The sequence below is a fragment of the Chanos chanos genome, chromosome 12, assembly GCF_902362185.1.
Source record: "Chanos chanos chromosome 12, fChaCha1.1, whole genome shotgun sequence".
Taxonomy (NCBI): Eukaryota; Metazoa; Chordata; class Actinopteri; order Gonorynchiformes; family Chanidae; genus Chanos; species Chanos chanos.
The window spans coordinates 4817259-4840852 of record NC_044506.1 but is presented as its reverse complement, the minus strand read 5'-3'; the positions used below and the strand labels follow the sequence as shown (position 1 = coordinate 4840852).

The following is a 23594-nucleotide window of genomic DNA, read 5'->3' as shown; positions in this document are numbered from 1 at the left end:
AAAATAAACGGAGAGAGCTCAGCACGTGGAGGTTTTTGTTTAGTTTTGGATTTCCTCGTCTGCCGTTCCACTGGTGCTCTCTCCTTCCCTTTCACTCGTTTGTTTGGAACTGTTTTCCTCCGACCTCCGTCACCTGGGGGAGTTTGATTAACATGACCATACGGCCCCACGGAACGACATTTAGCGCGTTGTTTTCCGTTCAGCGCAGTTATGATGGCGAGAGATGACTGTAAGTGAATGCCTTTTTGTTTATTTTATAGGCTTTTACAAAAAAATTCAAAAATTTAATTATTATATTTTCATTCCAAAACTGAGAATGTTCCTCTTTGTTATTTAGGGCCAACTCATCTTATTGGATTTACAGAATATAGTGTTGTTATTGTATAATGTAATGACTGGGTATTTAATGATAAACAGTTCAAATCTGTAGTCATAAAGCTGTTAGTTCTACTTTAAAATGCTTAGTTTTCTCTAGCATTTTCAGTCTCTTATATTTTAGTGTACAGAAAAACAAGAAAAGATTCAATCTTGCAGACTGAAGCTGGCAGGAAGCAATATGACAAGATACCCCCCCTCTCTTTCTCACACACACACACACACACACACAGGGAGAGGGAGAGACAGAGAGAGAGAGAGACAAACAGACAGAGACTGAGAGAAAAGTCAGTAAGCATTCAAAAAAAGAAAAACCTTAAAAAAAAAAGGCCAGTGCGCAGAGTTGAGTTTCTAAAAGTTAGTCTCCACCTATGTTAAGGAGGAGAAAATGTGTTATACCTGGCAGTTAATACACACAGAAAACCCCCACTAGCTTCGTCTAGCTGCATCCAAGACCAACCTGCAGTAAAAACAGCAGTTTCAGTCGCGCAGCTTCAATTCAATTACCAGCCAGTGCAGAGCAAGTGTGACTATATATAGACACAACATAGACACGCAGCTCCCATCTGGGTAAACTTACTTAGTGAGCTAAAAAAACCCCTCTTTTTTTTTTAACACTTTTCTCATACCTGCACCAGTCAACTGAAATAATTTTAGTTTGACCATTTTCTCTAATGCTCTTTAAATTCAGTTTCTACCTCGAAGAATATTGAGTTGTTGTTGTTGGTTTTGTTTTGTGTGTGTGTGTGTGTGCATGTCTGTGTGTGCGTGTGCATGTCTGTGTGTGTATGTGTGTGTGTGAGAGTGTGTGTGTGTGATTGAGTGTGTGTAGCAGTTTAGATTAAGAAAAAAAAGCTTGTGGGGTTTTGTCCAGTGTTTCTGAACGTCCAGCTGACTCTTCTGGTTACACTCCGGTGAGTATTGGCAGAGGCCTTTAAGAGAACCTAGGCAGTGATGCCAAACACAGCCTTATCTTGATGGACAGACTCATTATCACCTTCTAATTACAGGTGGATTTCCAGGTGGATCCATTACCTGTGTGGGCACACTAATGTAGAGTAATGTGTGCTTGCAGGTGTGTGTGTGTGTGTGTGTGCGTGCGTGTGTGCGTGTGTGCTTGTGTGTGTTGTGTGTGTTAGTGTGTGCGTGTGTGTGCGTGCGTGTGTGTGTGTGTGTGTGTGTGTGTGTGCGTGTGTGTGTGTGTGTGTGTGTGCGTGTGTGTGTGTGCAGGGCGGGAGGTTACTGTTACAGTGAAAGGACTGCAGGGGGTCAGGTGGGGAGTGTGTGTGTGTGTGTGTGTGTGTGTGTGTGTGTGTGGGTGAGTGCGTTGTGTGGATCAAGGTAGGGGTGGGGGGTAGAGGGAAAGGGTTTCTTTTCGGCTCTTGTGTCGACCTGTTCCATTATGCATGACCCCCCGGGGAGATCAGTCTCTCCCCGAAATTAAGCAGAGCTTTCTAGAACACACTCACCTGTCTAACCCCAAATAAAACAATCCCACGCGGACCATCGGCAAAACACAGTATAAATACACACACACATACAGAAAACACACACATAAACGTACACATACACAGATACACACATGCATGCACACACACACACACACATATACATGCGTGCCCACACACAAACACAAACACACACACACAGAACCTCCCCTTCAAAACTAACACACAGCATCAACATCAAAACAACCCAAATTTACTTCTTTTAATTTTTAAAATAAGCACATTTAGGTCTTGCTGACCTAACAGAATTTGTTTTGAATTTGAGTAAGAGTTGTGTTTGTTTGGTTTGCACAAGTGTGTAAAAAACTGCTGTTTCATCTTGATATAACCCATGCAGCAAAACACCCTGACAGTGTTCGATCATTAGAAAGACTGATAAGATTCAGCCTTAAGTATGAAGTTTCTTTAACATTCGCCCTTTATTCACATTAAGTGTTGCTGACTTTGACCATTGTTATCTGGGCAGTAAAAAAAACCCTTTTCTGCAGGAACATATAATCAGTTTTTCTGAGATTTGTGTCTCCATTGACCTGGTTATGCATCATATTCCTAGAGCTTTTAGATAAAGGTGTTTGGGGGTATGGCAGTTCACTGCGATAATTTATCTCAAGTGTTGATCGTGCCTGTCCATTCAGATATGTCTGTTATGCCTTATGATTGTCTTATGATTGTGTAAATTCTGTCTATTCTATTCAGTTACACTGTTGCATTGTTACACTGTTAGAATGGTAGATTATTACATTGTTACTTTTTGTTATTAACCAATCAGAATGAAGCTTTGTGAATGTGAATGTGTTGAAAATGTGGCATGTAAAGCCCTTCGAGACTGTAAACAGTGATATTGGGCTCTAAATAAACTTGAAACTTGAAACTCGAAACTTGAAAATGCATTGGTATGAGGCTGTTCTCGTGTCAGTACACAGTTGTTTGGCCCACGCAACAGGAATGACGCCCCACTCATGTTTTTCATTACCGTTAAATCCAGCTCACTTTAACAGAGCTCAAAGTTCATGACGATGTGTTTTTTTGTTTGTTTGTTTGTTCGTTTTTTGAATGGATCATGTTTGCTAGTTTACAGACGCTCTAATGGTGAAGAAGGAGCTTATGTCTATTCCTCCTCCAGCTGTACACACACACAGACACACACACACACACACACACACACTGAGACGCATCCAGAGTGAGGTATGCTTCTTAAAAGATTAAAGAATGTAAGGCTCAGTGGTGTGATCATAAATTACCCCCTGAGCAACTCCACTCTGCTGACGAACGAAATTCGTTTTTAAACACGGTGCAGACTGTAGAGACTAGCCAGAGAGTTTTGGCATGGAACATAAGTTATGTTGGGTGTGAAAGGTGGCAAAGCGTGTGTGTGTGTGGGTGTGTGTGTGTGTGTGTGTGTGTGTGGAGTAAGGGGAAGAAAGCTAACGGAATGTTTGTATAGTCATGGAGAGGCTTGGACTTCCTGTGCTGTCCTCACCTCTCCTGGAGAGAAAGAGAGAGAGGGAGAGAGAGGGAGGGAGGGAGAGAGAGAGGGAGGGAGGGAGAGAAAGAATAGAAATGACAGGCTAAAAGAGGAGGGCCTAATGCACATAATCATACACACACACACACACACACACTCTGTCACATCACAAATACCTCAACATCATAATGACCATCAATGACCATGAGCTCTCTGGTCCATGTCTCGCAGTCCTTTCCAGAGTGTGAATTATACAATGACAATGGGGGGGGGGTCAACTTTTTCTCCAGGGCTACATAGCACAGGATAAATAAATGTTTTGACCCCCTTAATTAAGAATTGGACCCCCCCCCCCAAAAAAAGAGGTGAGAAGTGAGGGGGGGGGGGGTTCAATCTTAATTAGGGGGGTCAGACCCCCTCAATCCCCCCTGAATTTCGAACCCTGGTCCTTTCTCTACTTGCCTTCATTTCATTGTCTAAATGCTTTGAGCACACCACTGTAAAACGTTTGAAAATATCTAAACTATGTTTCCAGCAAATGTGTGTGCAGTTTGGTAATGCTTAACTTATCCCCTTTTCCTCCCAGTGCACTCCTGCTGTGTTCAAACCTAATAATTCACTTTGATATATTTGTAACAGTCCAAAAGGTATAGAAAATTATGTGTTTGCACACATATATTTTTTTCCTATTCTATTATGTAAATCATAGAATGGAACTCACAAATGAAACGGAGTGTGATGGAAAAGATGCCCAAACTCTTTTTTTTGAAAACTATTCTTTTCATACAATTTACTTACTTGATGTCAGTCGATTCGGTCACGGACATCAGTTTGTATTACACATTATGCGACTCCTCGTGCTGCTGTATACAATACGCTATTTCAGGTGTAGTTTGTTTTTAATTGCCGTACCAGCACTACTCAAGTTGTGATTCAATGCGAAGATCTTCTGGGAACAAAAAGATCGGTGTGGCGAACTGGATTCGGCTTGCGCATACGCGTTGCCTTTAAAGCCCAGCAAACTAAACACAAAGGATGAGACCGCTAACTCTTCTTGCAGGCGAACCACTTCTTTACGATACAAGGACTGTTGTTTAGGGTTATGGTGGGCTGCATATCACTATATCATGAAAGAGATTCATTTCTTTTGTGTTTTTCTCTTTATATAATCGGGAACGGGTTAAAACGTCTCATGTGAGTTGCTTTGCTATACTTTCATTTGGTGATTCTAACAATGCATTGTACAAAGTTCTCGACTGGTTCACTCTTAACTGTGTGGACGATTTGAATAAGTTCTCGGTCTTAAATTTATTCGAACAGACAACAGCTTATTGCTTTCGTTTCTGCGTTGTGGACATACGGCGAACGATTACCACATAAACTAAAAAGATACTAGAAGTACCTTTGGGGAAAAAAATTCACGCTATAGTTGTAAGGTTTCTGCTCGTCGAGAAAAATAAATATCGAGTTCTGTGTTCTTTCGAGGGAAAACGAACAGTGCGCGCTTTCAGCTGCGCTTCTTGCTTCTGCCTGTCTCGCGCTGCGGAGCTGCTGGTGGTTTTAAAGCTGTGTGAGAATGCTGGGACTTGGTGATGTCAGACTGGTTGGGTCATTTGAAGGTTAGCAGCCTCGGAAGGGTTCATAGAAAGTTCACTCGCATATATTAGGCAATTCAGTCTTTCATTCTCTCTGACAAAACTAGTAGGAAATGAGCGGCGTGAAGGCAGGATAAGCCATTCGTCATCGAAGGGAGATGTGTTTTTAAACGCGATCGGTGTTATTTGTAAAAAATATTTTCAGTCCGGCTGGTTTGATCGAAGACGGTCTCTCTCCCTGTGTCGTTGACCGTACGGGACGGGCCGTGCAAAACATTGCGAGATAAACACGTCGGGACGTTGCGAACGGGGAATCGCAAAACACCCCTCTTTTTAGTCGCTCTTTCTGGACTACGAAAGAAAATGGCAAATGATCATTGGGATCAGTTACAAGTTTTTAGCAGTGTTGTCTGTCATAATTCATGATTTTAGTCCGGGAAAAAGACCAAGAATTTACGTGCCAAAAAAGGGGCAGAGTTTGATGGAGTTGTGTGCACTTTTGAAGGCTATCCCTCTTTACACCTAAAGGAAACAGGAGCAGCATTTTTTGTAGGTTATCGCGTCGGAGCATTATGTTTGATTGTATGGATGTTCTAGCCGTGAGTCCGGGACAAATGCTGGATTTCTACACTTCGAGTCCCTCCTCGTGCATGCTGCAGGAGAAGGCACTGAAGGCATGCTTTAGCGGGCTAACCCAAAGAGACTGGCAGCATCGGCGGAGCGCACAGTGTACGTTCAATTTTTCTGTTCTCTTCCTATTCTGTTTGAGTGCATGACAAGTAGCTGTGTGACCCAGCGCCGTTTAAATAATGTAAGATCGCCTCCATAACAATCAAAGTGCCATTTCACGTCCTGATAAGCGGGCGAATTTAAACGTTTGAAGATAAAATGGTTAATGACACATATAACGATGGTTTATAGTGTAGTTTTAACTGTCTCCTCGCGCATTTAAACACTGCATTACACTCCACCGTGCGCACGCACGCGCACACACGTACGCATTCATACACACACACACACACACATATATATATATATATATACACACACGTTCACGTACACATACACACACACACACACACACACACACACATTGAAGTTACACAACTGTACGTCCTGGACTTTATTTCTGGAAATTATATATCTTTATGAAGCAGACAAACTCGATATATTCTTTATAAAAACGTCACCCAGTGTTGTAGTACGTTTCAAAGCAAAGTTGTCCTGTGTGCGTTACTCTTCTTAATAGTATCAATTTTATTTTAGACGGTGGGCTGGAGAGGAGGGGTGGTTAAATGTCATATTTCATCTTACATTGGATCATAAATTTGAGTGGAGAACCTTTCACTCGTTTGATATATGTTCTGTATCTGATCCCCTGTCCTGACACTGGCCAAAGGAATGCGTTGAGTAAACACGCGCAGCTCCCCGACACCTACGCCCCAGCGCGAGAGATGACAGAGGGCGGCCAGTCACACAAGGGTCCAAGTGAAACTAGCCCTTCAAAACGCAACCAACTCACCATGACAGTAATTTAGATAAAGTTCCCTCCGACTTTTTTTCCCACCAAGGTTAGACTGTTGCAGTAGGATGAGATCAGCCGTCTCGTTTTGCACTACCTGTTTCAAGGGTATTTCGAAGCCAGATTTTCTTCTCCCTTGTCTCCCAAAAGACAAATAGGTTGTACCCACAACATTCCACACTCAACGCCTCTAACGTTTTCGCAATGATATCTGAAGTACAGAAGCTAATCCATAGCAAATATTGTAGCCAATGAAACAGTCACCTTATCTTTGTTTGCTCCAGCCCTCGCTTATTGCCGAAGCACGATCGCCAAGCAAGTCAAGTGTTTGTTTAGCTCTCTCCCCCCGCCTGCAACATGATTTATTTTGATAGCATAATGACCCGGAGTGGAGATAACGCTAAGCGTTGGTTTACTGTCACTTCCCAGTACGGTATTTGCTCAAGAGGGCACAAATCAGACGAAAGTGTCCCTTATCGAAGCGGCGGGAGTGAGTAAAGGTGACAACTATTCACTCGCAGCTGTCCGTGTCAGCAACGTTCCGACGCCTTGACAACGACGCACCTTTTAAACCATATTCCGTCAGCCCAGATTGTCTGACGGATTTCGATTCGTAATTTTACGCTTGTTCAAAATTTTTATTCCGTGTGGTTTTCGAGGCTTGTGTATTGAATGTGGCTTTTAGCTGATTTGCAAATATGTAAAACGCACACACACACTTCCAACAGTTAATTCTTCTAAAACACTCCAAAATGTATTGAGACAAGTTCCTTTTTAGGCTAGAATTGGATAAGAAAGATTTCCTTCACTGGTTTGGTTTTTACTGGATGAATGACAGGGGACTATACTGCTATCAAAACTGTCAGTTGTACATCTCTGTAATAGGCGTGAGTCTTGAAGACTGAAGACTTTTGGCAATTATTTTACAACAAAAAATTAGGGACAATTATATTTGGTTAATACAAAATATTTTGGTCTCACAGAAAAGATGTCATTCTCTGAATTCAGCATACACATTCAGTTTTCAGTGAACACGAATACATGTTCCATGGAATATTCATTATTTCATAAAAGAAATTCAGCTATTATGGCAAACGCATTCCACAGTACAGTCTTCTGATACAATAACAGCGTTATTAAAAGTGTTATAACATCATAAAATGTTTACCAAACAAACTGCTATGACTTCTTATTTTAGCAACAGACAAAATATTGATAAGTTAATGTAAGTATGTTGTGTGTGTGTGTGTGTGTGTTTTTGCACACGCATCTATGAGTGTGTGTGTGTGAGTGTGTTTTGTTTGAATGCGTGCGTGTGTTAAACAGTTGAAGGTAAATTTGTGTAAGCCAGCTGCTTGGTCGCTGTCTAGAGTCAAGTCTTTGTGTAGGAGAGTGTAGACAATTGAAAAAACGCTTGCACAGTTTGTCACACTGGAGAACCGTAGACACTCAACATTATTTCACAGGTCGTTATACCACTTGTATTGTGTGTGTGTTGGTTAAGCGGCCGAGAGTAATTAAATCATATTAAACATTAAAGTAGCCCATCACTTTCACTAATTAACGTACCTAAAGTGGTTTTGATTTGCATTTCAATGGATCAGAAAATCATTGGCATTAAAGCATGCGCTTAAATTAGACCGATAAGAGTGTATTTGTATTCATCTACGGGGCAATGAATTGGAGCCAGAAAATGCTGATGAGTTTTATATTATTTAGAGGGGTTTTTTTTTCCTCCTCTGCTTTTTCTTGAAACGAGTCCTTTTTTTGTGTGGTAAGACGCTAAGGGTCCTCGACTCCTTTGTGTGGTGGTACGATCCCGTCTCATTTAGGCTTTGATTTGAACTCAGAGCATTCGGCAGGGTCATGCAGAGACATTGGGTTTATTAATTTATTATTTTTTTTAAGGATAATGGAAACCTTCAGGGTATTAATTAGCTACACCAGCAATGGTTTCAAGATAAATGCAAGCCCTCTTTTTTTTTCTTTTTTTTTTTTTACTTCTTACAGCTTAATTAGGGTTGAGATAGGAGAAGTAATATGTAGCATGTCTGAAATTGAATAGAACTAATTTTGGGTCAGTTCTGGCATAAACACGTTGCACTGGGGTCCATTTTATTGGTTATTTAGGAATCTGAAGACACCAGGCAGGGACTGTTTGGATCAGAGGGAAAAGGAAAAGCAACTTGGTTTATTTTTAGTGCACAGATAGCAACATGTTTCTGAAGCAAACAAAACCAACAGAACTAGATCAAGTCTGAAACGACAAGATAAATTTATTTAATTCTATCGGATGTTATGTTCTTGCCTTTTTATTGATTTATTTATTTTATGATCATTTTTCATTTATTTATTTTTATTATTTCAGCGTATTCTTTTGGTTGTTTGTACAAGTTAGAAAACAGGACAATGAAGAACGTCAGTTTTTGAAGAAACTCCGAACGTTGAAAGCAAATTTTTTTTATTTGGATTTGTCTCATTTACAAGTGCACACACACACATGCACGCACGCACGTGCACACAAACACGCACACACACACACACACACACACACACACACACACACAGAGTGTGTATATGTAGCATTTCTGTAAGTGGTAATCTGCTTTCACGTCCCCACAATGGTCAATAGATTCTTCGCGCTGATTGTACGACCAGTGGACAAGAGGAACTGGTCACGGACAGCGGGCTAAGAGACCAGTCAAACCAGGCGAGCGAAAACACACAAACCCCCTGCTCCTTCGGGCAGTTTTTGCCTCACAGCTGCGTTCGAGTCCAAATCCTTTTCGCACAGTCTGCTCCCCCCCCCCCCCCCCCCCCCCCCCCCCCCCCCCCCCCCCCCCCCCCCCCCCCCCCCCCCCCCCCCCCCCCCCTTACCTCCTCAAAGCTATGAAAACATCACAAGTAAAGAGGCATTTGTGGAGATTAGAGCAAAATATTAGTACATTAACCACCTCAATGCCCCTTCATCTTACACGTGTGATGTCAGGGTAATTAGAGCCTCCTGTTTTTCAGGGCTGAAGGGGTTTCATGAGATCTACATGAAAGGCCATTAACGCAGCTTGTGCTGAGAGCTCATTTCACGGCCGGAGCCAGCGACAGCTGAACGGGGGGGGGGGGGGGGGGGCTGTTAAAAAGCCACGTAACATCTTTGAAATGAAAAGAAATAAAGCGTCTGATGCCAAAACCCGTTAAAATCGGTCAGACGATCAGAAATGCAACAGGCCCCTTTTAGCTTAAAACTGGAATTTCACTGAAACCTGAGAAATGCAGTTTTAAGACGGTGCTGACACATCTCAGAATAAAGAGGAAAAATCAATGTTATTATTCTTCTTATTATTATTATTATCATTCTTAATGTTATTATTATTATTATTTTGTTTGTTTGTTTGCATTCAGAGTTTTTAGCTTTGACTTTGCGTCTTTGTGGAACCTGGGGTTTTTTTTTTGGGGGGGGGGGGGGGGGGGGGGCTTTGTTCTGTTTTGTTTGGAGCGTTGTTCTTCGTTTCTCTCTTCCCCTCGCCTCTCGGTCCGTTCGCACCGCTCGTCCGGAGAAAAAAAAAACTCGTGTGGGGAGAGCAGACATCTCGACGTGTCCAGGGCAGGTCGCGTGGACTGACGTCAGTATCAAATTACCCGTTCGAACGCAGACCCAGGAGCGGGAAAATCAGAACAAACGCCCGGGCTGAGGAGAGGAACGAGGAATGAGGCAAAAAAAAAACAAACAAACAAACAAAAAAACAAAACAAATGCTTCGGATTAAAAAAGAAACTTGTATCACGTTTCACCTTTTTTCCCCTCTCAGTGTTTCTCTTTCATTTACGCTGTCTCACCCTCTCTCCCTCTGGTTTTTCTTTCTTTCTTTCTTTCTTTCTTTTCTTTTTTTTTTTTTGGTCCTCTTTCTCGCTACGTTCGTCTTAGTCTCTTGGTTTACTTTATTGAAGCTTTGAAGTGGGAGCTCACACCTGTTGTGCTGCTGGGGGAGAGATTCGGGGAGAGAGTTTTGGACGTCTCCGCCCGACGCATGGTCTCTCAGACTTGCCGGGGCGGTCACGCCAGGGGTCACTCGGGGGTCAGAGAGGGGTCGCGGGGAGGGCAGGAGGGTTCCCGAAACAAGGACCCTAAAGATATCAGCGCGCTCAGATCACTCCGGCGTTGTCCATTATCTAAACATAATGATAACTCGGAAGGAAAGGCCATTCCGAGATTCCAAAGAAAGACGCCACCGCTAAGCTACGCCGGGAGCCAACCCATGAATTGATTCCCAGGCAACGGAACATTTTTCAGATTCTGACTGAAGGTTCTTTTATGACATCACTCCGTCCGTCCGCTCTCCTTGGGCGAAGCGCGTAACCTGATTGATTTGCCACACTCTGTCCTTCACGTCAGCACGCTTTTCCGACGCACAAAGCAATCTTTTGCCGTTCGGCCGATCATTTCCCTCTCCAACGAGCACCTCGACCCCCCCCCCCCCCCCCCCCCCCCCTCACCATTCCCGACCAAGAATGAACAGTGTTTCTCTTTGAAAGAGAAACTGATCTGCTGTCTTTTTTTTTGGGGGGGGGGGGGGGGGGGTTTCTGGTCTTTTTCTTATGCGTTTTGTAGACCGCACATAAAACTAGATGCCTTTTTTTTTTTTCCCCCAGCGTTCTCTTTTCCTGACATGTTTGAGAAGCTTATAAATAACATACATCAGCCAAGGGGAGCTGAAAAACCTGCTTCTAATTTGGTGTACTCTGAATGAACTGCCACCACTTCATTCCACTCAATGCCTGGTCTGCGTTTCACTCCCCTGCAGAGGAAAAGGAGGGGAAAACACACACACACACACACACACACACACAAGTTGAACTTCCAGTAGATCCTAGAGCAAATGCTGTAAATGAGTGGAATTTTTTGGGGGTACAATATAGAACTAATCTGCAAAAATCAACCCCCCCCCGAGCATCTGCCTTCAAACCCTTCTAACAAGGAGTTAAAATAAAACATTCCTCAGGGAAGCACAGGAAATGCCTATCGCTCCTCTCTCTCGCTCTCTCTCTCTCTCTTTCTTTCTCTCTCGCTCTCTCTCTTTCTTTCTCTTTCTCTCGGTCTCATTTTTTTCTTTCTGGCTCTCTTTCGCATTCTCTCTCGCTCTCTCTGTTTCTTTCTCTCTTAGTTTCTCATTCTTCTTCTTCTGTCTTCCAGGCTCTCTGTCTTTGTCTCTCTCTCTCTCTCAGTCTCTCTCTCTTCCCTGCAGTTTTGCTTTTGTTTATTTTTGTTGTCATCTTTTTTGAGCTGCGCTCTTTTCCTGATAGTCAACTGTAGCTATGGAAACTAGAGTTTGGGTTTGTATGTTTTGCAGAACGTTGGTGGGCTTCAATCAGTGAAGGCCATTTATAAAGTAAAAGTAAAGTAAATAAATTAAAAAAAAGAAAAAAGAAATCCCAACAGGACGTGCCACACAAAAGGTTCTCTTTAAATAAAGCTTCAGATATTAATGGATGTTTGTGTGTATGGGCAAACACTCTGTTCAAACAATGTGTGGAAAATTTGATCTTTTCAGAAATCATCATAGGAACCCGGGCAGTAAAACTAGCCCACCGGGTAAGAGAGAAAGAGAAAGAGAGAGAGAGAGCGAGAGAGAGCTCTTGTCAGGAGGTTTTGTTTGTCATTGAAGGTTATGTTGATTATACCGAAGAAAGAGAGATTGTGTTGAACGGTTAAGAGAGCAACTCATATCCTCGTCAAGGTTCCAACTGGCTCCCTCTCTCTCTCTCTCTCTCTCTCCCTCTCTCTCTCTCCTGCTGAACTGTGCGAATGGGTCGACATGTTTTCAGTTTTCTTTCCCCCCATTGAGAGAATGGGCTCTAATGGGTGTGTGTGTTTCCTGTCTGACCCTGGCGGCGGGTTCAGCCAGAGGCTAAGGGTTCAGAGAGAGAAGTGATGAGACATTTTTTTTTTCTCTCTGTCCCTTTCGCTTTTTAAAAAGAGCAGCTCCAGTCCCTCCTCTGCCTGCCTGCCTGCCTGCCTGCCTGCCTGTCTGTCTGTCAGCCTGTCTGTCTGTCAGCGGCCTTTATTCTTCTAATGGTCCTGGTGTGTATGTTAACACGAGGGGAAGAGGCTTCGGCGCTGCACCCAGGTTTAATCACCCAGAAAATGGAGAGAGGCTCCCCAGCGCCCGATGCAGCCGATACGGGCCACCACCGACGGGGGGAAATGCATCTGACTTTATGGACTCCCATCTGTCCGCAGGTGGCCGTGGTTTGGTACAGCCTACCTCTCCGCTTCATACGAGCAGCGGGAGAGAGAGAGAGAGAGAGAGAGAGAGAAAGAGATGGATATTTAGAGTGTTTCTGTGTGAGTGTTTGTGGTTTGTGTGTGTGAGAGAGAGACAGAAATGGATATTTAGAGGGTGTGTGTGTGCGAGTGGGTGTGAGTGTGTGTGCGTGCACGTATGTGTCTATGAGAGAGAGATGGCTACTTAGAGTGTGTGTGTGTGTGTGTGTGTGTGCGTCTGTAAAACAGAGAGAGACTGCTTTTCTCCACGGTGTAGTAACACAGGTATATTGAATACCCAGGGAGCGCAGTAATAATGTAGTATAATACTACATCTTCAGAGGCGTGTAAAGTGCACAAAGAACATGCTCGTCGAGCCACTAGACAAACCCCCCCCCCCCGTTCACCTGGGACGACGCGCGTTCTTACATATTACGCGCGCTGTACACGTCTCTGACGGCAGGGAAAGAGGGAGCACGTGTTCTGTCATCCTCACAGGACGTGTGGCATTTTAAAAACGGATTCGGTGTCCTGTGGCATTATGGGTCGACGGGTGTGTCTTTAGCGCCTCCGCTCCTCCGTGGAGAGGTTTCGAAGGACGCTGTCTGATTTTTGCCAGATGGAAAAAAAAAAAAAGAAAAAAAAGAAGAAAGGAAAAAACCTTTTCGAGTGGGTGCTATACAAAAAAAAAAAGAGAGAGAAAAGAAAAGAAATGAAAAAAAAGAGAAGCATAGCACTAATTGACTGGACTTAAATGAAAACGAATAGGTGTCTGTCTTCATTAATCCAATCTGGCTTCCATCACCGGGGGTAAAAAAAAAAAAGGGGGGGGGGGGGTGTTTGTGACTGAAGAAGGAAGGACAAGCTCCAGGCGAGATCGATCGAGTCATTTATCTGCATAAGCGTCTAAAATTGTAACACAGAGGAGTCGTGCCCACCACTGACAATCAATGCACGCTTACTTACATTTATTTACTGAGTTAATCTGACCGCAAAGCTGCAATGGAATAGAGCACGCTCGCTAGGGCTTCTAATAGGCTGGGGGGCAGCGTCGCTAATCCGGCCCCCCCTCGCCCCGCCTCTTACCCCTCCTCATAGCTGGCAACGCTGAGTGTTTGCTGTGGGATTTGACAGGGTCACAAAAGGGTCAGGGGTATTCCTGAGCTGGTTCATATGGTCATGATGTCAGGCTCTCTCTCGCTCTCTCTCTCTCTCTGTCTCTCTTTCTCTCTCTGTCTCTCTCTCCCTGGCTTTTCCGCATGTTTGGTAGTAAGGACCATTGATTTACTAAAGGTCAGGCTCTGTTCTAGAACCTTCCTTCCATGCCGGTTAACCTCCGGCAGCGCTGATTTCATCTGACATGTGAAATATCACGAGCAGGAGCAGAAATTGAGGACCTAATCTCAGACGGTTAAACGGATTCTACCGGAGAGCGAGAGGTGGAGCGTGTTTTAGCGCGGACGTTTTAGAACGAGTCAAACGCAACCTGGTGTTTCGGCACAAAAGGAGGTGGTTACAGAAAAAAAGAAAAAAAAAAAAAAGAAACCTTCTAGGGGTTTGATGACAATAATCAGTGTTGAGATCTCGAAGTGATGCCTGCCATGGCGAGAGTTACACAACAAGTCTAATCTAAGGGTTAGTGCTAAGACCGACCTAAAGAGGTTAACCTGGTTAAGCTGCAGCAACACACACACACTCACACACTCACACACAGACTCACACACACACACACACACACAAAGAAAGGATTCTCCACAGAAGAATCAATCTTGCTCCTGAAAATAAGCTTAAGGCCCTTATCCTTTTACTCCCTTAAGCTAGGCCGGCAGTTTGTCCTGGCTAATGTTATTTGGCTAACTAATGTGTGCAAGAGTGCATTAACAAAAATCAATCTCAGCTAGCATTGTAAATCTTTTGAATTCTGAACAAACGTACAAGAGGTCTCTCTCTCTCTCTCTCTCTCTCTCTTTCTTTTTCTCTGCGGTTTGCGAACTCCCGAGATGTAATTTAAGGAGTGAACATTTGTCAGCAAACGGGCATCTTTTATCACAGAAGTGATCCATAGACGCTAGGCGGGCGCGCTCCTCTGTAAATGACGAACAGACAGTCGTTATCGAAAACTCTACTCACTCCAGCAGCTCACTGAGAAGAGACATTTTGCATGTTGATAAAAAAAATAAATAAAATAAATCCCTAGCATGGTATGAATCTATAAATCTATCCAAAGATTTATATATATATGGCTTATGGAGGGGTTTTTTTTTTTTTTTCGAGGGCGGGGGGGGGGGTGGGGGGGGTAGTTGGATCAAGTAATCTCTGAGGTTGAGGGATAATTTCAGAAGGAATAGGGCCAGTGAACGAGCTTTCTAATTGAGTTTGCTTTGGCGAAGAGCTCTACATAGCAGCATGTGTAATCTAATCTCTCTATCTGCCTGAGATAAAGCTCTATACATGAATAAACAGACTGCCACTTGATCCAGTGACACTGCTACGAGGCCCGATTGGCTTCACATGTGTGTGATGACTCTTAAGCCAAGATTCTCAATGATCTTATAATCCAACTCTTTTATATTCATACACTTCACTTCTCACCTGTTCGCTGAATGTGTGTTACTGTTCTGTCTTTTCCCAGCTGTGTGCTGTTTGGTTAATGAAATCTCACTTTAGGACATATATTGAACTGAATCTTTTCTTCTTCTTCTCGTTGTTGTTTAATTTTGAATAGATATATTTTTATGCTAGCTTCATCCAAGTTATTACGTGGAGGGACCAATTCCATTCCCCTGTGCCAACTCACCAAATCTAACTCGCCGGTCGTTTCTTTAACGGTTTCTCGCTGGCTGTTTTCTTTTGTCTTCCTACAGCTATCGAGACCCAGAGCACCAGTTCCGAGGAGCTGGTTCCCAGTCCCCCGTCCCCTTTGCCCCCTCCTCGAGTCTACAAGCCCTGCTTCGTTTGCCAGGACAAGTCCTCTGGGTACCACTACGGCGTCAGCGCGTGCGAAGGCTGCAAGGTAAGCCAACGTACAGCCCCCCCCCCCCCCCCCTTCCGTCGACATTTCACCGCATACTCCCCAGGCCTGATCAATGTCTAATGTTCTCCAAGAACACATTCTATACAGCGCTATCAAGGCTCTCCCATTAAACAATGTATACAGTTCCTGGGGCCTTCCTGCTGAATAATTGACATTACGAGGAGGTGAAGGTTTCCCACTTGACTAATTGATTCGCTCTCTTGCTCCGCAAAAACGTGACGGAAGGCCCAGGCCAGGTTTTTTCTTCGAGATTCTCCACAGAAAAGGTTCTTATGTCTGCGTGAGAGGAAAGCTGGATTCCGATCTTTGAGTTTCTCTGAGCTGTTCGTAGCCCCCCTTTCAGATATTCTACTTCAGCAGCGTAGGATAAAGGGATGCATCGTGATGTCACAGAAGATTCTAAGATGGAACAGGAGAATGTTGCAGATAGAATGTTCTATTTCCTCTGGAGTCAACTCAAGCTCTCGCTCATAATAGAATGGTTTCTTTGCTTGAAAAAACTCTTAAATGTCTCTCTCCTTTGGGTTATCTGCTTGCAGACTCTAAGCAGAGCAGGAAAAAAATTGTCATAATATCTTGATTTAGCAAACCCTCTGAAAAAGACCTTTGTGTCGAATCTGCTGTTACTGTGTGTGTGTGTGTGTGTGTGTGTGTGTGTGTGCATGCGCAATTTAAGCTATGGAATTCAAAGAATGCTGTGAGGCCATAGATGCATGTTCTCTCCCTCTCTCTCCTTCCCTTCCTGTTTCTCTCTCTCTCTCTCTCTCTCTCTCCCTTCCCGTCTCTCTCTCTCTCTCTCCCTTCCCATCTCCCACTCTCTCTCTCTCTCTCTCTCTCTCTCCTGGTTACAGAGCATGTTAGAGAGGTGAGAGACAGACATAAGTCAGATGCTTGAAGCTTTTGGTAATGTGTGCTCACAGAGACGCCCCCAACATATATCAGTGCCTTAGTCAATATGTCAATATACCAGCATGAGTAAATCATGCTTGAAAACACACACACACACACACACACACACACACATACACACACAGACACTCTGCGTTTAAATAGTTAGAGGCAACAATAGAACCTCGTGGGACAGGCTGACGTTTTGAATGAGGGAAATAACATTGGTCCTCTGAGAAGATGACAAACACACAGCAAATTCATCCCACACATCCATTCTCGGCCGAGTACGCCACATGTAAAAAAAAAAGTGGATTTTCGGAGTGAAATCGCTTTGATTTCACTGACATTACGGCTGGAGGGGGATTAGGATGAGGATTAGGAGCATGTTCTCTGTCCTATCGAGGCGCTATGAGAAGAGGATAGCGCTCACGTCATTCTTGTCGGCCGCCGCGGCCCCACCGCCGGACAAACTTAGCCAGACCAGTATCACAGACACGGATTTTTAAACACACAGTGTTTAAACACACTAGTGTTTGTCTCAGAGATTCTCATTACACCGTTTGGGAGAAGGAAGGCAGCTGTGTTTGCGTGCGTGTATGTCTGTGTGTGTGTGTCTGTGTGTGTGCGCGCGTATGTGTGTGTGTGTGTTTGTTTGTTTGTCTGACAACATAGGATTTGTTTACTGCTACAGCCTGGCACGTCCTTTGGTGTTTCGGGCATGTGTGGCCATGCATGCGTACCAACACACACACACACACACACACACACACACACACAAAACCGAAAGTACTCTAAACTGATCCTGTTCAGACACACATTTCCCTAGAGGAAGCAGCTCGGTTCTGTCTCACCGCATCATGTGACCAACATCATTTGTGCAGTTTTCTACTCTTCCAGAACATTCTACCCATTACATCTAATTGGTTTCTCCATTCTCTGCATGAATGCACTGGATGGATGAGTGTGTTTGGCGCTGTGCTTAAGGCCAGCATCTCGGCAGATGTGTGTCGCATCTTCTCTCTCCTTTTTAAATTTATTTATTTATTTTTTTCCCCTTCTAAATTTCAATGCTAATTCCCTTTATTTGCATCTTTTGATAAGTGAGTGTGTTGTTTGGTGTGCTGGTCAAGAGAGCTGAATTTGAATTGCTAAAATATGCAGGGAACATATGGTCGCCCATACTTGCATGCATATGTATTCGGAAGAGGGTGAGAGGGACTTTTTTTTTTTTTTTGGAGGGAAGCTAATGCTCAGACATGACGCTCTTGTTTTCTGGCTTTTGTTGTTTTCTCATTCTGCGTGTTAAAAGTTCTGTACAGAGAGAAGATGCAAAAAGGTGGGTTTTTGTTTCTCTTAAGTGTGAAGTTACAGAGAAGTAAAACAAAGAGTGAACAGAGAACATTCGTTTCTCTGGTTACATTAGTCATCTTATGTTGTCTTATCTTGACCGCGACGTTTTCTCGTCTCGTAAATCTGCCCGTTGCTCGATGGCCGCTACAGTCAAGGTGAGCGAGTTCAGCACATGTCTCCTCTGGTATTTCCGAAGTTCGCTGTCTTGGTCCTCTGACACCGTGAGCCGTGTATTGTTTGTCGAACAGAGTAACGCGCTCTGAAGGCAAGGACAGGAAGAGAGACGGCGTTTTGACACGCGCGCCCAAATGTGACCAGGTTTTGAGGGGTTTTTTTTTTTTTTTGATTTTCCCGATCGCGTTCTGCCCTCTGTGTGTTTTTTAAAATTGCTCCATTCCACTTATTCCTCCTAAATGGGTCCTTTGCATGAAGAAGCCCCTCATGGCTATGTAGAAATACAGTTGCAAATACCTGTAGCGCGTTGTAATTAGGATCTAGGTACAGATGGTTATATTTTATTTTTCCCTCTGCGGGTACATTCAGTTGGTTATCGCGAGCGTTACAGGTGAAGCGGGTGAGGTGACGTTGGCCAAACATGCAGTAGATGTTTCCAACGTCCTGACAGTGCTGTTTTTATTTCATGAATCACATCGCGAGAAAAAAAAAATGCATGTCAGACTTTTCAGAGCAGAGTCCAAGAGAAATCTTTTACCACGTTGTCAACCCTGTTAAGTGTTTTTCTTTTCTTTTCTTTTCTTTTGTTTATTTGGCAGGGAAGGGGTGAAAAAGAAGAATCAGTCAAACATTTTGGACCCCCCCCCCTCTTCCCTTGGTGACATTTGATGTACAGACTCATTTGACATGCAGAATGTGGGGAGATAGTGGAACTGATCCATTTTAAATGAGTACTAATTTACATCAGAGATGAGTGTTTATAAGAGCTATCCTTCATTCCCTGTCCCTTGTGTGTGTGTGTGTGTTCTTAGGTTTCCACACACACCCTTGGAGAAATCTCCTCCCCCAGTCTGACGGAGTCTGAGCGTTTTCCTGTCTCCTGGTTCTGTCTAGCGCCAGTTCATCAGTTTTTTTTCCAATGTGTTTTTAATGCCTTTATTTACTTCCTCCTGTCTGTGTGTAATGTTATGGAGATGATGAAAAGGCCTTTTCATGTGACAGCAGCCTCCTCTGTGAAAGATAGAGAGAGAGGGAGAGACCGAGAGAGAGAGAGAGAGATACAAAGGGAGAGAAATTGAGAGAGATAGAGAGAATACAAAGGGAGACAAACAGAGAGAGAGAGAGAGAGAGAGAGACAGACAGAAACAAAGGGAGAGAGACAGAGAGAGAAAGAGAGAGAGAAAGAGACAGAGGAAGAGAGAAAGTACAGGACAAGTAGAGAGAGAAAGTGTGGGAGAGAAAAGGGGGGAAGAAAGTGAAAGATAGAGAGAAAGAGATAGAGAGAGAAAAGTGTGTGTGTGTGTGAGAGAGAGTGAGAGAGAGAGAGGAGATAGCTGTTTTGTGTTGTGTGTGGCTCCTGTCCTGTGTCCTGGCTGTCATGTAGATAAGTAAAACGGCGGGAACAGGATGGGAGAAGCAGTAATGTGATTTGTCAGCGTTCTCCGATATGAAATCCGCCATGTCACACGTACGAGAAATCAAACGGAAAGGGTCATCTCTGCCTCTGCGACTTTTGAGAAGACATAGAACGAGGGATAATAAAAGGAAATAAATAAAAAAAAAAAAACGGGATTTTTGATTGTGTAACTGCTTTCCTGTTTGCATCCCTTTTGAAAATTTCTCTCGCTATTTTTTCCGACGCTTTTGCTCTCTGCCGGCCGTTAATGACTCTGTTTTATCTGATGTGTGCGGGAGTGTTTGAAGAGATGTAAAAGCGTATAAATGTGTGAGAATGTGTGTAAAATGAAATCAGATTCGGTTACGTAACCGCAACACTTCTCTGCAGCAGCTAACTCAACTCTTCTTTAAAGCAGAGTCAGTGTAAATCCTATGGAGACAGAATACAGTTTGGGGGGGGGGGGGGGGGGGTTAATTTGTGTCCCACAGAGCTGTGTGTGAGTCAGTCTAGGGTTTTTTTTTTTTTTTGAAAAATAAAGAGAAAGAAAAATGCTGTGCGACTTTGGCGTGAACACACCCATGGTTGTTTGATTATCTCGCAGTAACGAACTCATGACTCAGTTCCATTTGTGACAACAGCTTCCTTCCTTCTTCCACAGAATTTTGTTGTTTTTTTTTCCGTCCGTCATCGAACTTGTATTTTATTTTTTCGATGACACCGTCGTTCAGTTTGCAGGAGGTAAACGGGAGTAACCCGAGGCTTTAGTGTGCTGAGGCGGTGTGTTAGGAAGCGGTGGGTTGTTTGGTCTGAACGCCAGGTATGGCTCCGTGCCTAAAATGAAGAGAAGGTAGTTCCTTTTACGCGATAGACGCCTTTGGCTCTCTTTGGCTGCTCTCTCCCTGTGTTGGCCAGTCCATCCCAGTCTGTCTCTCTTCCATGTCTACCCGTCTCTCTCCCTCCCTCTCTCTCTCTCTGTCTGTCTGTCTGCCTCTGTATGTCCTTGCCGTAACTGTTAATGATGGAATGAGAGATGTGTGGATTGTGAGACAGTGGCTATTGTAACTGTCTGTAGAAACATCCACAGACCTCTCTTCATCCTCTCTCTCTCTCTCTCTCTCCCTCCCTCAGTACGGATTAACCAGAGAGACTAAGCGACAGACTCCTCAGTGTGTATGGGAAAACTGTCCCATCTATAGAGCCACCACAGAGGGCCTCTGGCTTCTACCAAAACCCTGAGGAGACCTTCTTCATTTTCTTCCCCTCCCCTTTCTCTCTCTCTCTATCTGTCTCTCTCTTTCTCTCTCTCTCTCTCTCTCTCTCTCTCTCTTTCTCTCTCTCTCTCTCTCTCTCTCTCTCTCTCTCTCCTCCTCTTGTTTCTTTCCTCTGTCTCTCTTTTCAGTCTGGGGTTTTGAGAAGCTCGGGATCATTGGTGGCTCTCAGTGTCTCATTTGGGGAGATAAGGACAGGTCAGATTGCTCGTGGGGGTGGGGCCTGGGGGGTGGGGGCGTTAACAGATAAAAAGAGATAGATGATAGGGAGAAAGAGACAGAGGGAAAAGAGAGCTGGAGGAGGGGCATAATGGTGAGAGTGTGCGTCTGTTGGGGGGGGGGGGGGGCGGCGCCCTCTTATCCGTCTTGTTCGTTGGAGGAAAAAAAAAAAATAAAATAATGGAGGCCTCTCTGGTTTGGGCCCTTTTCTCTGCGCGTTCCTGTTATCTCGCACGGTTTCACGTTCGCCATGGCAACAAAGAGCAGCTTTGTACGCGTCGACTTCCTTTCCCGTGTTCTTTATTTATCCGGCCTCTTCGGCGGGACCCGACCCCTCGGTCGTCACCTCTCCCATGTTCGACAGGGAACACTCGCGACGCGCACAAAGGCAAACCGCAACATTCTTCTTCTCCGCTCGCCGTAATACGACTCTCCACTCCATCTCTCTCTCCCTCTCTCTCTCTCTCTCTGTCTCTCTCTCTCTCTCCCTCTCTCTCTCTCTTTCTCTCTCTCTCTCTCTCTCTCTCTCTCCCTCTCTCTCTCTCTCTCTTTCTCTCTCTCTCTTGTATCAGCGGTGAACTGCAGGTGTAAGTAATAGCTGAACTAAATTACCCTCCTCTCTCTCCTCACTTTTCCGAACTCTCTGGGATCTCCAGTGTCCTCTCCACTTTCCCTGTGAGCGATAAGATGTCGCGGCAGTGGAGAGCGAAAGCTAATCTGTCTCTCTTTCTCTCTCTCTCTCTCTCTCTAGTTGTACCAAATGCTCAGACGACACAAAACGCCACGGTTCAGAGGCGTTGGGGGGTGGGGTGGAGGGACTTTAGGGAGAAAGAGGGGCATGATTGGTAAATAATTGATGGGCGGTACTTTGGTTTTTTAATCTGTAAATGAGAAGTCCCAAAGATGGCTGTACCTTTCGCTGACACCCTATCCCAGGCCATTAAGATAACAAGATGACATGTAACGATCCCGGTTCAGGTCCAGCGTGTACCTGGGAAAGAGAGAGAGAGAGAGAGACACACACACACACACACAGCTGATGAGGCAAAGAGAGACCCTTAAGCCCGAACGGGTCGACCAGCCTTGAAGGGAGGGGATGCGTGTTTCTGTCACGGATGGATAAACCAGGTTGAAGGAGAACTTATCTTATCTCAACATCTGTGCAAGAGCTGGAGACTCATCACAGAATGATACAAAGACCACATCTTCTTCATCTGAGCTGGATCACTTACACGCCAGCTGCTCTGAACTGTGTAAAGTCCCAAAAATGGCATCAATTTAACGCCCGCCTACAGGATCAGCTCTGTCACCTTTCACTCTCAGAGAGGGTGAGATGAGGGGAGATAAGAGAGAGAGGGAGAGGGAGAGAGAGTGCAGGTGAGAGTGAGGGAGAGAGTGAGAGAGAGAGAGAGATTATGTTCAGTGCTAAACCACTAATGAAGTTGAGAAGTGTGTTATCTCAGCCGCTGGTGATGATGTTCTCCCTGGAGGCGAAGCTGAGACCTCGAAAGCCAAGAGGATGAAGGTTCCTCAGTGTCTTTTCCCGCTACAGCTGAAAAATGACCACACACACACACACACACACACACACACACACACTCACTCTCATACATACACATAGACAGATGTATCCCTTTCGTGGCTTTCCCAAGGGCGGCCGAAACGTAGGTGTATGCGAAACGGTTAACCAGCCGCCGGCCCGATGACCTCCGCAGCCACGGGTACACACCGTGTTATTACCACGGCAGCCTTGGGCTCTCCAGCCAACCAAACCCCCCTCAACTCCACAGCCATAAGCATGTGCGGTGGAGAAGAGTATGCAATAGGCATCCGTCAGGGCGCGCAGATAATGCATAAGAAGGCATGGGCTGAGATCGGCCAGGATAAAGGGCTCTATTAAGGGGAATGAGTGATGCCGCGAGAGGGGAGGTGACCTCAGACGCGACGTACGCAGCCAAAAACGCGAGACGCCCATTGGCCGTTCCGGATGTTTCACAGGGCGGGGCCGGCGGGGGGGGGGGGGGCGGGCGGGTGACGGATGGGCCGAGCGAAACGGAGAGAGAGACGGGTCTCCGGAGCCGGCCGTTTTCTTGGCTCCGCCATCTAATACGTTACCCATCATGCATCCCTGCCGGCCCTAATGAAAGCGCAAGGCCCCATCAGTCAGGGACGCGTACGGCAAATGGAAATTTAACTCTCTACCCCCACCCCCGCCTCCCCCCTCCTCCTCCTCCTCCTCCCTCCACCCGCAACCCCCTCCACCCTCTCCACCCTTTTCCGTGGAGAGGCGGACACCAGTGAACGTGTGTGCGAACTCATACGTGACTGACGACCAGAGCAGAGGACAGTGAGGAGACAACACATTAATATCAGACCGGAGTAATAGCAATCATTTCATCAGCTCCTTTTTTTAAAAAAGGGTGGAGAGGATGTTATTCTTCTTTTGTCTTTTCTTTTCTTTTCTTTTTTTTGGCCGAATCCGTCATACCCACATCATTCTGCAATATTCAGCTTTTGATAAACGGAAAGAAACAAC

General features: G+C 44.8%; 1 protein-coding gene across 3 annotated transcripts in view; it reads left to right on the top strand.

The window, feature by feature from the left end:
- The window catches only part of LOC115824982 (retinoic acid receptor beta-like), a 67051-nt gene that overhangs the window by 18505 nt on the left and 24952 nt on the right, over positions 1–23594 (top strand). For 2 of the 3 annotated variants that reach the window (XM_030788699.1, XM_030788698.1), the window contains exons 1-2: positions 5516–5672; positions 15588–15736. In XM_030788699.1, the coding sequence (XP_030644559.1) occupies positions 5516–5672; positions 15588–15736 (306 nt within the window). Of the gene's footprint in view, positions 1–5515; positions 5673–15587; positions 15737–23594 lie in introns of those variants that run through there. The other variant, XM_030788697.1, reaches the window with a different exon arrangement.